Here is a 17,885-nt window from a genome sequence, read left to right as displayed (position 1 = left end):
ACATCGTTGCCATTCTGAAGCTTCTCTCCAAGCACTTTGCATAATATTTTATATACATATTGTGATTCTGTTCTTGCCAAATATGCTGCAGAAATCTCCCTCCACTGAGTCTGGCTGCAGTCATTTTTACAGTGGGCAGCTGAAGCTGCTACCTGTTCACTTGCTGGATTTACACAGACACACAGAGGCACACCTGCAGCTCTGCAGCTCTCATTGGCCCTCTTATACCCCCCTCCTGGCAAACTTTCAGGAGTGTGAGTCATGATGTCATATGCCTAGGCATTTTTCCAGACAAGAAACAGGAAGTGGGCTGTGTAAGGTATTTCCTGGCAGAAAAAATGTTTTACTATCCAAACAAGAGCAGAGGATTTAATAGATGGAAAGATGAAAAAATTACTGAAGTTCCGCTTTAAAGTGCAGAGTGCTACATCATAATGTGACTGTTAAACCGGGTTATAAATGTCCATTATACAGTTCATAAATCTTCAATGTGACATACTGCGAACTTGTCTTTCTATCCTCCTCTCCACCATGGTAGCCCATTAAAAATAAGAGAGCAAGGGAACCAATAGCGTAATATAGTTTGTTAAAAAACAAACAAACTTAAAAGCAATACAAAATGCCCGCTTACATGTGTGGGTGTCTTTTCATTAAGGATAGCCCGCATACACACTAGAAGGAACCGTCATCACCCTGCTCATGCTCGAGGACCGGCGTGCGTTCCACTGCCGTGTTGAGAAAAAAACTTAAGCCATGGACCCGGAAGTGACGGGACTGTAAAGCGCCTTGACGTACATTTTGTTTTACAACGTTGTCAGGAAGCGTCCCTGTCGCCGAGGAAGAAGATTCTATATATTGTGTGTGTGTGAAAAAGTGGGACTTTTTTGGTTTTCTACTTTGTAACCATGGGAAAACTTGAGTTAAATAAAAAAACAATGCCCTGTACACACGGCCGGACATTCTGACTACAAAATCCATCAGATTTTTTCCAACGGATTTTGGCCAAAATTTGTGTTGCATACACACGGTCGCACAAAGTTGTCAGAAAATCCGATTGTTCAGAACGAGGTGACATAAAGAGGCCAGAAGCCAAAAGCTTTTGTCTTAGTCATTTATTGTGAGCATGTGTGGCATTTTGTCCGTCAGAATTGTCTACACACGATTGGAATTTAAACAATCGTATTTTGTTGTCAGAAAATTTTAGATCCGGCTTTGGATCTCAAACTTTGTGTGTCGGTAATTCCGACGGAAAAAAATCTGATGGAGCCCACAAACTATCGGATTTTCCGACAACACAATCCGACCACACATTTTCCGTCGGAAAGTCCTACTGTGTGTACAGGGCATAAGAGTGTCACATCCGTATAATGACACTAACATCCTAACATGTTGAGTGAAATAAAAATATACGTCATAAAAAAATATATAAAACACTATAAGGGAAAGGACAAGGAAACCCCTAAAGCCTATATTAATCATTAGTCAAAAAGCAGTGAAGATCTAATTCAATATTCATACCAGCGGGTTGCATGGTTTCCAACCGATACAACCATTTGGTTTCATTTTGTGATACTGCTTCCATTTCTCCAGACTTAAACCCTATTGAGCATCTGTGGGGCATCCTCAAATGGAAGGTGGAGGAGCGCAAATTCATCATGGAGGAGTGGAAGAGGACTTCAGTGGCAACCTGTGAAGCTCTGGAGAGCTCCATGCTAAAGAGGGTTAATGCATTGCTTGAAATAATGGTGGCCACACAAAATATTGACACTTTTGGCCCAATTTGGACATTTTCACTTAGGGGTGTACTCAATTTTGTTGTGGTTTTTAAACATTAATGGCCGTGTGTTTCATTTTTTTGAGGGGAAAGAAAATTGACACTGTTATACAAGCTGTACAAAGTGTAATTTCTTCAAAGTTGTCACATGAAAAGATATAATAAAATATTTACAAAAATGTGATGAGGGGTGTACTTTTGTGAGATACTGTATATAGAGATATCTCTCTCTCTCTCTCTCTCTCATATATATATATATATATATATATATATATATATATAATATAGAGAGATAGATGTATATATCTTTTTTTTTTAATAATTATTCAGGATTCTCATTTAGTACACCACCTTTTTTTTATATTTTAATCTTTTTTTATTTCTATGTTTTTTTATTTTAAAGTATTTTTTTATTTGTTTTATTATTATTTACTATTTTTATATTTTATTAATATGTTATTGCATATTTTGGGTTTATGTGACCTCTAAAATACCATTGAACAATTTTTGATATTGTATACGTCTCCATGGAGGATGTTTTGAAGGGATTTAATGAGTTAAGTGGGGATTAACAACCCCACCAATCACATTTCACTTTCCGTGGTATATAGCAGTGGTCATCAACCCTGTCCTCGGGGCCCACTAACAGGCCAGGTTTTATGTATTACCTTATGGAGATGTAGACTAGAACGCTGCAATCACTGAGCAGCAAGTGATATCACCTGTGATGTTTTTCGGTTATCTTGCAAACCTGGCCTGTTAGGTGGGCCCTGAGGACAGGGTGGATGACCAGTGGTATATAGCATCCTTTTCCTCAGTGACTGGGACACTTCCTGTGATGTAAAACAAAACATACCTCAAGGTGATTTCCATTCACGTCACTTCGGGTTCCCTGGCTTCCGGTTTTGTCTCAACAAGGTAGTGGAACACACGCTGACCCTCAAGCATGAGCTGGGCATTGACGGTTCCCTCTAGCATGTATGCGGGCTATCTTCAGTGCTGGAAAAAGGCACCCACACATTTAAGAGGGCATTTTGTATTGAATTTAAGTTTTTAATAAACAATATTACACTATTGGTCCCCCCTCTATTATTTTGAATGGCCTACCATGGTGGAAAGGAGGATAGAAAGGCAAGTTTCCTAAATTATCCATAAGAACAGTAAAGCAAGCTCCAAGAGCTTACCACTTAACCAGTTTTAATTAAAGAGGCCATGGCTCTCTGGTGAGTAGGACAGCCTATTGAGCACATAGGGTGTGTGTTTGGATACATTGCTAGTCAGTGATGTTTTTTTCACAGTCCAAAAAAGGGGGTGGGGGTTGGGACATTAGATGAGGCAAGCACAGCATGGCTAAAAGATGAGTCTATACTGAAAAAACATGTTTCATTGACTTAAAACATAATACAATGAGTACATGCATAATGAATTAGCTTACCAATCACATGTTAGAGCTAATATTAATGGGAACAATCATAGCAGCTTAGCAATGACATATCCTGGTTCATCATAATAGAAAATCACTTAATAAACAGAATAGTATGGTAACCTAAGAGTGGATGAAATAAAACCATCTAAAAGCAACATCGTGCATTAAAATTAGCCCGACATGTTTCGTGGGATCTTACCACATTATCAGGGGCGAGTGCACCAATATCTGTAAAAGAACATAGGTAAACCATTATAGTCCAATGTTAACCCATACAAAAAAGAAACTATATTGGTAAGGGAAGGGAGAAAATAGCCCATCTCACTGGATATTTACATGTCAACCAAGTCTGGAGCAAGTGAAAGTAAAACTGATGGCTGCTTAAAATGCTCATCCCGAGAGCTGAGGAAGGGACCTGCAGGAAAGCCACCAATGATCCCCAGAGAAGAGAGAAAACAAGTGGAACAATAGTGGTCCATCTGGGCTTCAATTCTGTGAAATTAGGTAAATCAAGTAGAATGTGAATACATGGAAGTATATTGCTATTCTATTACTTATATTGAACTGTATAATGGATGTTTATAACCTGGTTTAACAATCACATTATGATGTAGCACTCTGCACTTTAATGTATTTAAAGCTTGAGGTTGTAATATTTTTTATGCTATTGCAGTAATTTTAATTCAGTTGGTAACACAACAGATACCAGTATCTGGAGACTTATAGACCCCAGATCTCTCCATAAAGTTGACCTGTCATGCTTACGTTTTTTGTAATAGGAATAAAAGTGATCAAAACTTAAAAAAAATGATAGGAAACGTGTAAAAATAAAATAAATATATATTTTTTCTATATATGGATTTTTTTTAAAGTGCTCCCATCCCCTCGTGCTTGCGCACAGAAGCGAACACATATGTAGGTTGCGCTTGCATATGTAAACGGAATTCAAACCACACATGTGAGGTATTACCATGATCGTTAGAGCAATAATTCTAGCTCTAGACCTCATCTGTATCTCTAAACTGGTAATCGGTAAACATTGTTAATATGTAGCCTATTGACATTTTCAAGTACCAAAGTTTGATGCCATTTCATGAGTGTGCGCAATCTTAAAGCATTGATGTTGGGTATTTATTTACTCAGTGTAACATCATCTTTCACATTAATCAAAAAAAAAATGGTAACTATTGTTGTTTTTTTTTTTTTTTTTTAATTGATGAATTCATTTAATTCAATGACTTCATTTTTGTTTACAACTAACAAACATGTTATAATTGCCCAGATCTTCTCTTCTCAGGTCCCTCTTTGGCACTCCTGGCCCCTCCCTCCTGCTGAGTGCCCCCACAGCAAGCAGCTTGCTATGGGGCTACCCGAACCACAGCTTTGTGTCAATTTGGTCATGCAGCCATCCCGCCCCCCTCACTATCCTCATTGGCTCACTGACTTTGACTTTGTCTTGGCCAATCAGGAGGGAGAGTCCTGGGCAGCCGAGTCTCTCCTGCCACAGCGCTGCATGAGAGATGGGGCTCAGGTAAGTATGAGTGGGGCTTCTGCTTTTTTTAATGCATTAAAAATATTTAAAGTCAGAAGGTTTTTCATCTTAATGCATTCTTTGCATTAAGATGAAAAGCCTTCTGTGTGCAGCAGCCCTCCCCAGCCCCTTAATACTTGAGCCCCTACTCTTCCAGCGATGTCCACGAGTACCTCGGCTGTCTGGGACATTCCCTCCTGATTGGCTGAGACACAGCAGCAGCGCCATTGGCTCCCACTGCTGTCAATCAAACTCAGCCAATCAGGAGAGAGAAGGGGCATTGCCGAACCACAGCTCCATGTCTGAATGGATACATGGAGCTGCAGCTCTTTTTGGGTGCCCCTATAGCAAGCTGCTTACTGTGGGGGCACTCAATAGTAGGGAAAGGCCAGGAGCTCCAGCCAAGGACCAGAGAAGAGGAGGATCTGTGCTGAGCAGGTAAGTATGTTTGTTATTTTAATAGAAAAAAAGATGAGGTTCAGTATTGAGAAATTTAAAGATATGCACTTGGGTGCCAAATATACATTAATGTGCAAAAGTTTTAGGCGGGTGTGAAAAAATGTTGTACATTAAGAATAATTTCACAAATAGAAGCGGTAATAGTTTATTTTTATCCATTAACAATATGGAAAGTAAATGAACAAAGAAAAATCCTAATAAAAATCAATATTTGGTGTGACCACCCTTTGCCTGCAAAACAGCATCAATTCTTCTAGGTAAACTTGCACACAGTTTTTTAAAGGAACTCGGCAGGTAGGTTAGTTCAAAAGTCTTGGAGAACAACCACAGATCTTCTGTGGATGTAGGCTGCCTCAAATCCTTCTGCATGTATAAGGTTTTTTTACCTGCTTGCATAGAATGCACAAGGGTAAAAAAAACCTTCAGCCTATCAGAACTACTTTAAGATAAGAGGAACTTTGACTTACTGTAAATTCCATATTTTGGAGTACAGTACAGGACACAGGGCACCGTACTTTCGTTTCCTTGGTTGCTTTGCATTGTTTGCTACAAAACTGAGTTGGGTTATAAGGGAGGCACCTATGTCTTTAAATGCTTTGTTAGTGTCCAATCAGCAGAAGGTATGAACTTCTGGTGCAGGTGCATCCTTTACTGTACTCGAAGATGTGGAATTTGCAGGTACATAAAAATTGCTCTTATTTCAGTTTTAGTAAAGACAAAAAAACACGAACTGATTGTTAGTATGGTGCTTTGGACAGCTGACTTTTCAGACGACAAAAACTGTATGTGCAGGCTATAACATTTTTATTGTATGTGAACACAGTGTTTAATTAGTACAGTTTTCGTCCAAAAAAATTGTCGGAGCAAGACTACGCATGCTCAGAAACAAAAAAATTCATACAAAACAATTCAACACGAGAATTTTCGTATGAGAGTAACCTCTTCATTTTTGACATGAGACTAGCATGCAACAAAAAACAGAGGATAATCTGATCTTGTGTACGAGACTTTAAGGCCCGTATACACTATATGAAAACCGGAAGAAAAATTTTGTCCGACAAATGAACTGCCGATTTTTGAATCGTTAGTATGGTGCTTTCGACAGCCGATTCCGTTTTTTCGCCTGGCAAAAACTGGATGTGCGGACTATAACATTTTTGTCGTACGTAAACTCAACATCCGATTTTCGTTTTAATTAGTCTGGTTTTCATATGAAAAAAATCAAGACTACGCATGCTCAGAAACAAAATAATACATACAAAACTAGTTAACACATTATGTCACTTCTGAAGTTGTATTCTGTCGTACGAGAATTTTTGCGTGGTGAGTAACCCCTTCCCTTTCGACATGAGAGTAGCATGCAACAAAAAATGGACGAACGGTCATCCAAAAATCTGATCATGTGTAGGAGACTTTAGAGTACTTGCAGAATACACCCTTCTGAAAGGTTGCAGAAACAAAACCGAATAAAAGCTGTACTGAAATCTCAAAAAAAGCTGCAGGTCATATAGAAAATTTGAAAGAAATTCTCAGACTACCCGTGAATCTGCCCTTTAGAAACTTCATTCCTAGTACAGGAACATAAACAAGAGAACGAAACCCTAAAGCAAAAATTGCTGCAAACTCTTCAGCCACATTATTTCACCCAAAAATGTCAACCAGAGATGTTACATTGGTGAAATGGGACAGGAATTACAGAAAAGAATGAATCTGCACAAATAGACTATAAACCATATCAGAATATAGGCAAGCTGATTACCGCACCCCTATGGAACAACACTTTTTCACTCTATGGAAAGCATGCATGTTTTGGAACTTTAATATTACGCCGAAAAGGAAAAATCTTTGAACAAATAATATTTCTTTATGACATGAGATTATGGATTAAATGTGTACCTTGGCTTTACAAACTGGTCACCTATTTGAATGTTCTTCCTATTCCTGTTAGTGTAATTGCAGATTCAGTCTTAACATTTTGCTAAGCCTCTGTGCGTCAGTACTGCTTGGACCTAGAAGAGGGTAGAGGCCCAAAAGCCTGTCCTGAAAAATCAACTGTTATTTCCAATAAAAAAAAAAAGTATAACGGATACCTTAAGCACAAAAAATAGAAATCCCAAAACATGAAAATTTCCTTTAGAGAGCAAAAATGTATGAAGTAGAATTAAATTCACAACTTGCAAGGAACAGAAAGCTTTCGCCATAAGAAATGTCAGCCTGAGGCACACTGTGATCTATGCCATTTGCTAGGAGGTGGGAGCAAAACATGCATAGCTTTTATACTGCAGTCACGTGTGTGTAAAATGATCCCTTAGTAATTTCTTTTTCATCTTTTCTGTTCCTTTTGCCTACCTTACTTGAGTAAATCTTGTTCCCATTTGAAGGTCACATGGAAGCATGGATAAAAACTAGGTGGAATCTGTATAGTTTAAAGCAGCATCCGTGGTATATGAATTAAATCAAATTTTTACACAAACCAATTATTCTCTTCATCTTTTGATATCTTTATGTCACCCACATTATATCATACATTTAAAATATGGTATAGTTAAAGGGAATAATGTTTTAAATCTGTTTTTGTGAACTAATAAACCAAAGAAAACAAGCTATTATGGGCTCAATTCACTAAAGGACACATTTTTTTCCCCCAAATATTGCATGCAATGCTGAAGCTGTCAATTCACTGTCCCTTTATGTGGTATTTACCTCAAAAAGTAAGAGATTGGTAAATACTGCATACAACAGGGTTTATGTCAATTCACTAAAGGAAATAAAGCATGTGTTAAATAAGTAGTGGTCCAAGCATGTGGCATGTGATAGTTAAAGAATGTAGTTCATTTCAGCTGTTTGTCAAGGAGCCAGCACTGCCAATGTTCTTGGTTGCATAAGAGCTGGGGGAGGAGAAACAGTAGTAGCACACTGACCTTCTCAGTGAAAGGTTGTGTGTCAGGACAAGTCTGATCGTTGGAGCAGAGTATGCGGAGTTCCCAGTATAGCTACAGAACTGACCGTGGTGTGTTCTCCTGCTTAGTGTGTTTTAAATAGGAAAGCAGAGGGACTGACGGGAGCACCAGGGATTTCACACAAAGCAACACTAAGAGAACAGGATGCTTTTTCATACAAATACATAATACAGCAAGCACATATCAGGAATATGAAATGTTGTGTTTACATATTCTCTAACCACCTCCTGCCCACCGTATAGGTAAATGGCAGCTGAGGGGTGGTTCTATTGTTCTGGGACAACGTCGTCCCACTCTCGCCGCACTTGCACGCCCATGGCAATCAGCGGCGTATTGTGTCCCCGGGTCACAGCGCATCCCCAATCTCGGTAAAGAGCCAATGACGCAGCTCCTTATCCATTTGATCAGCTGTGTCCAGTCATACCTAATCACATGTAAACAAGGAAATGGCGGTTATCGGCATTCCTCTCCTCACTGACAGCATTTAAGGAGAACCAGTCAGCGGCATTTCCGCACAGGGGAGTGCCCCTCAGCCAGCAGCTTGCTACAGGTGGTCACCCAAGCAGAGTCAGAACTTTGTGTACACATTCAGACATGGAGCTCTGACCTGGCCCTGCCCCCACTCTCCCCTGATTGGCCGACTGACTTTGACAGCCGCGGGAGCCAATGGCGCCACTGCTCTGTCTCAGCCAATCAGGAGGAGGGTTCTGGATGGCTGGAAAGAGAAGGACCTCAAGTAAGTAATGGGGAGGGTGCTGGATGCGCTGCTACACACACAAGGTTTTTTAATCTTGATGAATAGAATGCATTAAGATATAAAACCTTCTGCCTTGATAACTCCTTTAACCACTTCAACCCCGGACCAATAAACACCCTAAGGACCAGAGGTCTTTTTACAATTTCGCACTGTGCTGCTTTAACTGGTAATTGCGCGGTCATGCAAACGAAATTTGCGTCCTGTTCTTCCCACAAATAGAGCTTTCTTTTGATGGTATTTGATTGCCTCTGCGATTTTTATTTTTTGCGATATAAATGGAAAAACACCGAAAATGTTGAGAAAAAAATATATTTTCTACCTTTTGTTAGAAGAAAAATCGAATAAACTCAATTTTAGTCATACATTTAGGCCAAAATGTATTCAGCCACATGTCTTTAGTAAAAAAAAATGTCAATAAGCGTATATTTATTGGTTTGCGCAAAAGTTATAGCGTCTACAAACTAGAGCACATTTTCTGGAATTTACACAGCTTTTAATTTACGACTGCCTATCTCATTTCTTGAGGTGCTAAAATGGCAGGGCAGTACAAACCCCCCCCCCCCCCCCAAATGACCCCATTTTGGAAAGTAAGTTGTGGAGAGGCATATTGAGCCCATTGAATTTTTTTTTTTTTGTCCCAAGTGATTGAATAATGACACAAAAAAAAAAAAAGTTTACAAAAAGTTGTCACTAAATGATATATTGCTCACACAGGCTATAGTTATATGTGGAATTGCACCCCAAAATATATTCTGCTGCTTCTGAGTACGGGGATACCACATATGTGGGACTTTTTGGGAGTCTAGCCGCGTACGGCACCCCGAAAACGAATCACTGCCTTCAGGATTTCTAAGGGTGCAAATTTTTGATTTCACTCCTCACTACCCATCACAGTTTCGAAGGCCATAAAATGCCAAAATAGCACAAAACCCCCCCAAATGACCCCATTTTGGAAAGTAGACACCCCAAGCTATTTACGGAGAGGCATGTTGAGTCCATTAAATATTTTATATTTTGCCACAAGTTGCAGGAATATTAAAAAATTTTTTTTTTTTTTTGCACAAAGTTGTCACTAAATGATATATTGCTCACACATGCTATGGGCATAAGTCAAATTACACCCCAAAATAAATTCTGCTGCTTCTCCCGAGTACGGGGATACCACATGTGGGGGACTTTTTGGGAGCCTAGCCACGTACGGGACCCCGAAAACCAAGCACTGCCATCCGGATTTAAATATAAAATGCTACCAAGAAAAACTGTTATGCCGCGTACACACGACAGGACTTAAGTCCGGCAGACTTTCGACGGAGTTCTGACAGAGTTCTGATGGACTTTCCGAATGAACGGACTTGGCCACACACAATCACACCAAAGTCCGACCGATTCGACCCTGATGAGTTATGACTGGACTAGAATAAGGAAGTTCATAGCCAGTAGCCAATAGCGGCCCTAGCGTCGGTTTTAGTCCGTCAGACTAGCACACACACGAGCGGATTTCTGGGTCCGGCAGAGTTCTGGCGGAAAAATTTGAAGCATGTTCCATTTCTAAAGTCTGTCGGATTTTTGCAAATCAAAAGTCCGCTGCAGCCCACACACGATCGAATAGTCCGCCGGAATCGTTCCGTCGGACCTTTGATGTCAAAGTCCGCTCGTGTGTACGGGGCATTAGTGATCGCAGGGATCAGGCCTGATTCTGCGATCGCTGCAGTTATGTGTTTAGTGTTTTGTAAGTGACAGTGATCGATCAATACTGCACTTGGGTGGGCTGGGCGGAGGGGCAAAACGCAGGTGCCAGCAGGTATCTGGGCTGATCCCGCTAACAATGCGTTTTTTTGGAACCCTAAACTGCTGGGGACGCTAGTATAGATCTGATCAGATCAGATATTAATCTATTCAGATTCTATACCACTACGGGAGGTTTATGCTTTGCGTGTGGGTGTTAGCGGTACTGGCACTAACCTAGCGCTGCCTGGGGCAACTCAGACCCTGACCCTAAAACCTAATTGATATCACCCGCCGGGTGATCAAGGGGTTAAACCTTTATTGGGTAATAAATGGTGGGTGCCCTGATGCTATAAAAAGCAAACTAACCAGAGTCACCCCCGGGGGGGGTTTGTGTGCCTGTGTGTACCTACATGTCAGTGTAGTGTTGGTGCACACTTACTTTCTGTCTTCTCCTCGTAGTCCGGTCAAAAAGACCGCCCCGAGGAGAATGACATCACTTCCTCCTTCCTGTGTATACAATACACAGTGGGAGGAAGCTTCTCATTGGCCAGGAGCGATCGAGAGGGGATGGCCAGAAACCAACGGCCATCCCCTCATCCCGGATCGCTCCTGCAGCGAAACGGACCGCCGTATCCAGCGGGAGGGGGTCCTATCGGACCCCCCACCCGCTGGAAGGCAGGCACGTACATGTACATGCTTGTGCCTGCCTGTGCCATTGTAATGACGTACATTGGCAATACGGCGGTCCTTAAGTGGTTAATAGCTCAGTAAGAAGAAAAAAGTGAAATGCTAGGAATTCCCCAATGTTGATTGTTAAAAAAAAATGTATGCAAAATATGTTGTTTTTTATGTAAAAACAGAGGCAAAATGGTCTTGCTTATAGCAACTAATCATATTATTTTTATTATTCAGTGTAGTAAATGAAAGGGGACACCTGGTAAAACCCTATAGGCAAACCCTCAACTTTTTCTTCTGGAAGCTTTGATAAATCAACACTGATATCTTCATTATACAGTAAAGCAGTTATTGCAAAACTTATTTTGTGTTATTGTTATGCTTTATATATAAAAACTGCTACGAATAAATAAACTATTTTATTTTTTACATTTTTTTTATGTGATTTGGTTTATAGGAGCCTCCTGAAATCTGTCGAAGAGGAGCTGCACCAACGGTAATTAAATGCTTATTTCAGACACTAGCGGCTTTACCCCCCCACCCCCCTCACCCCCACCCCCGTATTCTGTGTATTTCTTTCCCTTTGTAATGCTTCAGTGTTTTCTGTGCAGATGTATCAGAGCTTTAATTGGTGTGACCTGCATCTGTGCGCCACAGGAAAAGAAAAAGCATAGGCAGTAATACCAAAAAACTCTATACTCTGTAGCAAATAAAACCTCTTGGGTATTGCATGCCTAGTTCTTTCACAGTAGCTATAGTCTTAATAGTGAAGAGCACTGAGCCAAGGTACCTTGTTCATCTCCTTAGGGGACATTTGGCACATTTAGAAGATGATGATGATGATGGGGATGATGATGAATCTAAAAAGTAAGTCCTTTTCATATCTCAGCTTATTGGGTCTCTGCTTTATGCACTTATTATACATGGGACTCAGGCTGCCCTTAACAACATTGCGTTTGGCATATGATGGTACTATCATAACTACACTATTTTTTCCTGTATTTATACTATCTTCAGAGCTGGACTGAATTTTTTGGCCACCATTAAAACACTCTCTTATTTTTAGTATGCAGAACAAGTTGTCTGTATTTGTATCCATTTTAATTATATGGACCATTTAAGGACACTCATATTTGGGTCTAATTTCCCCAATGCAGGGTTCTGTATGTCAGCAAAAAGGTGGTGTGTTCTGTAACTCGTGTAGCCTTGTTACAGTCTCCCCATATGTTCTTCTCTGTCTTCTGCTGGCTTTGTTCTGGCTTAGTTTGTGCTATCTGGCTTTTATTGTGCTATGTATGCTCCAAATGTTTGTTTTTGTAAAATAACATATAGTCTTATTTACAAAACAGCCTGTATTTCTGAATGCATGCTTGGAACTGAGTTTCCATACCTTGACTTACAGGGTTCTTTTTTAGTCAATTGCCGTGCTTTTGCGTCTTTTATTACTGCACATTATTAATAGCTTTTATAGTTATAAAGATTACAGGTTGAAAAAAAGACATGCGTCCATTCAGGTCAACCTATGCATGTGTGATTTTTATTCTCTAACAATTCCCATAGCCCTCTGTATATTCCGCTTCCCGGGGAAGACCTCTAAATGTTTTTTGAGGTTGTCGACGCTCTCAGCTAGTACCGCTTCCTGGGGGAGGGAGTTCCACATTTTTACTGCTCTAACAATAAATAACCCTTTCTACAATTTAAAGCTTAGTACACGCGATCAGAAAATTGGATGAAAAATACCACTTTCAAACCAATCGTACGATAATATGATCATTAATACGCAACTTTCGAGAACCGATCCCGACAGTTCATGTGAAATTATCCGAAGGGACAAACTCGTACAATACCAGAATGTACGATTTTTGTTTTATCAGGACAGTATTCATCCAAAAAAATAAAAATCAGAAGACCACGCATGCTCGGAAACGAAAGAATACAGTACAACACGGCACAAAGAGTAAACCGCGCTATTCAAACAAAAATTTTTTTTTAAATATCCTATAAGCAGCAACCCTAATCGTAATACTCCGATATCAAACTAAATAAGTGAACAAAGTGAGCTGCGCTAAAAACAAAAAATATATTACTAAAACCTAATCAAAAACCATATCAATATCCATGAGAAAAAAAAAAGCTATTTTTTGTGACAAAAATGCAAGTAATGAAATTCAAATAATAAAATTATATATGTGAATAATATCTTGTCATCATATAAGTGAAAAAAATGTATACTAAATCAAAACCAATAATGAAATTAGCATAAATGGTATTCGAAAACAACAAAGAATTTATATATATTGAAACAAAAATTGTCCAAAGAATAGTGTTAGTTCTTCCAAGGTGATATTAAGGTGTAAACACCCACAAATTCCTGTGTGAAAAATAATCCAAACAATCCTCCACCAGTGAGAAGAGGGGCCGCTTACCAGAGTTATAGATCTCAGTGTTAATGAGATCAGCAAAGCAACAGCACAGAAGTTCTGGATGAACCGTCACAGGCACCACACTGCTTCTATCTCCAATACGAAGCATGTGTATAGAAGAAAACGATCGTATAAAAAACGAGCCGGCCGGACTCGTGTGCCGCCCGCACTTCCTAGTTGGGCGTAGAACGCCTACGGCGTTCTGACGTCTCCGCGTTCTACGCCCAACTAGGAAGTGCGGGCGGCACACGAGTCCGGCCGGCTCGTTTTTTATACGATCGTTTTCTTCTATACACATGCTTCGTATTGGAGATAGAAGCAGTGTGGTGCCTGTGACGGTTCATCCAGAACTTCTGTGCTGTTGCTTTGCTGATCTCATTAACACTGAGATCTATAACTCTGGTAAGCGGCCCCTCTTCTCACTGGTGGAGGATTGTTTGGATTATTTTTCACACAGGAATTTGTGGGTGTTTACACCTTAATATCACCTTGGAAGAACTAACTCTATTCTTTGGACAATTTTTGTTTCAATATATATAAATTCTTTGTTGTTTTCGAATACTATTTATGCTAATTTCATTATTGGTTTTGATTTAGTATACATTTTTTTTCACTTATATGATGACAAGATATTATTCACATATATAATTTTATTATTTGAATTTCATTACTTGCATTTTTGTCACAAAAAACTGCTTTTTTTTTTCTCATGGTTATTGATATGGTTTTTGATTAGGTTTTAGTAATATATTTTTTGTTTTTAGCGCAGCTCACTTTGTTCACTTAATACAGTACAACAGATTACATCACTTCCAAAGTTGTATTCTATCATCTGAGAATTTCGTAACTTTAGTAACCTCTTAATTTTTGATATAAGACTTGCATGCAAAAAAAAAAAAAAAAAAAAGAAAGATCATTCATCTGATATTTTCATGGTGTGTACAAAGCTTTAGGTTAAATTGGATGTAAACCCTCACATATACCTACTGAAGTGACCAGCCTCAGATGATACACAGAGATGAAACAAATCCTCCTACGTAAGTTTTACATGTACAGTATCTCACAAAAGTGAGTACACCCCTCACATTTTTGTTAATATTTTAGTATATCTTTTCACGTGGCAACACTGAAGAAATGGCACTTTGCTACAATGTAAAGTTTACAGCTTGTAAAACAGTGTAAATTTGCTGTCCCCTTAAAATAACTCAACAAGCAGCCATTAATGTCTAAACCGCTGGCAACAAAAGTGAGTACACTCCTAAGTGAAAATTTTCAAATTGGGCCCAAAGTGTCAATATTTTGTGCGGCCACCATTATTTTCCAGCACTGCCTTAACCCTCTTGGGCATGGAATTCACGAGAGCTTCACAGGTTGCCACTGGAGTCCCCTTCCACTCCTCCATGACGACATCATGGAGCTGGTGGATGTTGGAGATTTGCGCTCCTCCACCTTCCGTTTGAGGATGCCCCACAGATGCTCACTAGGGTTTAGGTCTGAAGGCTTGGCCAGTCCATCACCTTTACCCTTCGCTTCTTTAGCAAGGCAGTGGTCTGCTTCAGTATGTCACAGTACATGTTGGCATTCATGGTTCCCTCAATGAACTGTAGCTCTGCAGTGCCAGCAGCACTCATGCAGCCCCAAACCATGACACTCCCACCACCGTGATTGACTGTAGGCAAGACACACTTGTCTTTGTACTACTCACCTGGTTGCTGCCACACACGCTTGACACCATCTGAACCAAAAAAGTGTATCTTAGTCTCATCAGACCACAGGACATGGTTCCAGTAACCCATGTCATTAGTCTGCTTGTCTTCAGCAAACTGTTTGCAGGCTTTCTTGTGCATCATCTTTAGAAGTGGCTTCCTTCTGGGATGACAGCCATGCAGACCAATTTGATGCAGTGTGTGGAGTATGGTCTGAGCACTGACAGGCTGAACCCCCCCCCCCCCCCCCACCTCTTCAACCTCTGCAGCAATGCTGGCAGCATTTATACATCTATTTCCCAAAGACAACCACTGGATATGATGCTGAGCATGTGCACTTAACTTCTTTGGTCAACCATGGTGAGGCCTGTTCTGAGTGGAACCTGTCTTGTTAAGCCGCTGTATGATCTTGGCCACTGTGCTGCAGCTCAGTTTCAGGGTCTTGGCAATATTCTTATAGACTAAGCCATCTTTATGTAGAGCAACAATTTTTCCCTCCCCGTCTATCAGGACAGCCACAATGAGAGATCTTGGCTCCTACTCTTCCTTGGAAACACTGTGCCAGCCCCCATACATTTTTCACCTCCCCCTGCAAGCCACAGTTATTTGTGTTTCCCCCGGTGGGGAGACCCTGTGCGGCAACCTGGCCTAACAAAGTCAGAGAGACTGGGGGCTGTTTTTTTGTTTAAGTCCCTGCTGTGGAGACAGGGTTTCTCCCAGGGCGGTGGCATGGTACTTACCGGCTGCATGACTGCCTCGCCAGCTTCGCCGAGCACAGGTGGAAGACCAGGGGCCCGCTATCATAGCCACAGGCCTTTTGCTGGGAAGCTTCATCATTCCCCCTGTACAGTGTACAGGCCGCTGAATGGAACCAGGCAGGCCGGATGGTGGGTGACGTCATTTCGGAAGTTTTCCCTTTGAACTGCGACTTACGGTTCAGGGTCACAGATCTGATAGGGGCCCAGGCAGGGGCTGGAAACGAGTAGGAGCACAGCGCAGGTGGTGTGAACACTCCACAGGCAACACCACCAGCATGTCGGAAGCAAGACGCTCAGACAGAACTCAGAGATGCCAGCTCCAGCTATCTGAAGGTAAGAGCACCCTGGGGAAGGGTCTTCTCTGCCTAGGATTTCCTCTCCCACCATTATTCCTGTAGTGGGGGGGAAGGAACCCCTCTAGGTGGTGGGGGGGTCCAAGTCCCAGTTCCTTATTTTTTAAGAGAAGGGACTGGGTGCTCCCCATGGTGGTTTTGTGTGGTGTCTTATGGGGATAATGATTTTTGCTTTTCTTTTTTGTATGTATTTCAGAAAGCTACTGAGAAAAAAGCCACGCATAGCTCTAAGAGAGTGCACCTCCTGTAGGGACACCCTAGGGGAGACTTGGAAAAAAGTGTTATGCAAGGATTGCATTGATGCTCTGGTTAGGGAAAGGGCATCAGAGCAGGAAACAGGGTTAGCAGCATCGGTTAAAGAATTGTCCTCAAACTTTCAGTCCCTTAAAACTATGTTTGAGGGCTTACAATTTCCCGCTAATCCCTCACCTGCAACACAGAGCACAACCTCACTCTAAGCACAGGGCTCTGCATCGTCCCTACCTATACCCTCTGCTTCAGCAGAGGAGACTGCGGGGGCTTCCAGAGAGGAGACTAGGGTGGAACCAGACAGTGCTACCTCTGGTTCTCAGGACAAATCAGAGGGAGAGAACCTTGATGAGGTAGAGGACCTTTTGGGGGCAGTTTATACCACCCTGGGTATTCAGATGGACAAGAAACCCCTATCGATCGATCCACAACCAGATGTATAAGGGCTTGGGAGAACAGAAAAAGGTTTTCCCCGTGCACGAGGTCCTGGTAGAGATGATCAAAAAGGAATGGCAGGATCCCAAGCGGAAACCCTTCTTTTCCAGGTCCCCGAAAAGATTTCCATTTTCAGATGACCCTGCGTCAATCTGGAACAAAGAACCGCAGACTGGACGCAGTGCTCTCGCAAGTTCCCAGAAAAACAGATCTGGCCTTTGAGGATTTAGGGGCTATGACAGATGCTATGGACAAGAGAATTGATTCTCTTCTAAAAAAAAAAGGCCTGGGAATCCACTCTGGGTAATCTGAAACCGGAGATAGTGGTCATAGTGGTGGCTCACAACCTCGAACATTAGCTTACACAGATTCAAGCCCACATTGAGGCAGGTACGGCAAATGAAACCATTTTGTCATCCTTTCCTATTTTGCGAGGGGTTGCATATATAGCGGATGCTTCTGCCAAGTCGGTTTGCACGTCTGCCAGGACCGTTGCATTAGCCAACTCAGCCAGAAGGGCTCTCTGGCTAAAGACATGGCCAGGTCGACAATGCCTCTAAGATTAAATTATGTGGCATTCCGCTGCCTGGGGACCTTCTGTTCGGCCCAGGCCTGAAAACGGTATTAGACCGCATGGCCAACAAGAAAAAG

General features: G+C 41.2%; 1 protein-coding gene across 4 annotated transcripts in view; it reads left to right on the top strand.

Moving 5' to 3' along the window:
- The window catches only part of MAP4K3 (mitogen-activated protein kinase kinase kinase kinase 3), a 783,526-nt gene that overhangs the window by 460,230 nt on the left and 305,411 nt on the right, over window positions 1–17,885 (top strand). For 2 of the 4 annotated variants that reach the window (XM_077486490.1, XM_077486492.1), the window contains 2 exons: window positions 11,768–11,806; window positions 12,118–12,177. In XM_077486490.1, coding sequence (XP_077342616.1) covers window positions 11,768–11,806; window positions 12,118–12,177 — 99 coding nt within the window. The remainder of the gene's footprint in view (window positions 1–11,767; window positions 11,807–12,117; window positions 12,178–17,885) is intronic. The other 2 variants (XM_077486491.1, XM_077486493.1) reach the window with 1 other exon arrangement.

Source organism: Lithobates pipiens, unplaced genomic scaffold (genome assembly GCF_037356315.1).
Source record: "Lithobates pipiens isolate NorthernLeopardFrog02 unplaced genomic scaffold, aLitPip1_a1.2 Scaffold_18, whole genome shotgun sequence".
NCBI classification, from domain to species: domain Eukaryota; kingdom Metazoa; phylum Chordata; class Amphibia; order Anura; family Ranidae; genus Lithobates; species Lithobates pipiens.
Note: the sequence above shows the minus strand (reverse complement) of the source record. Positions and strands in the feature narration are given on the sequence as shown.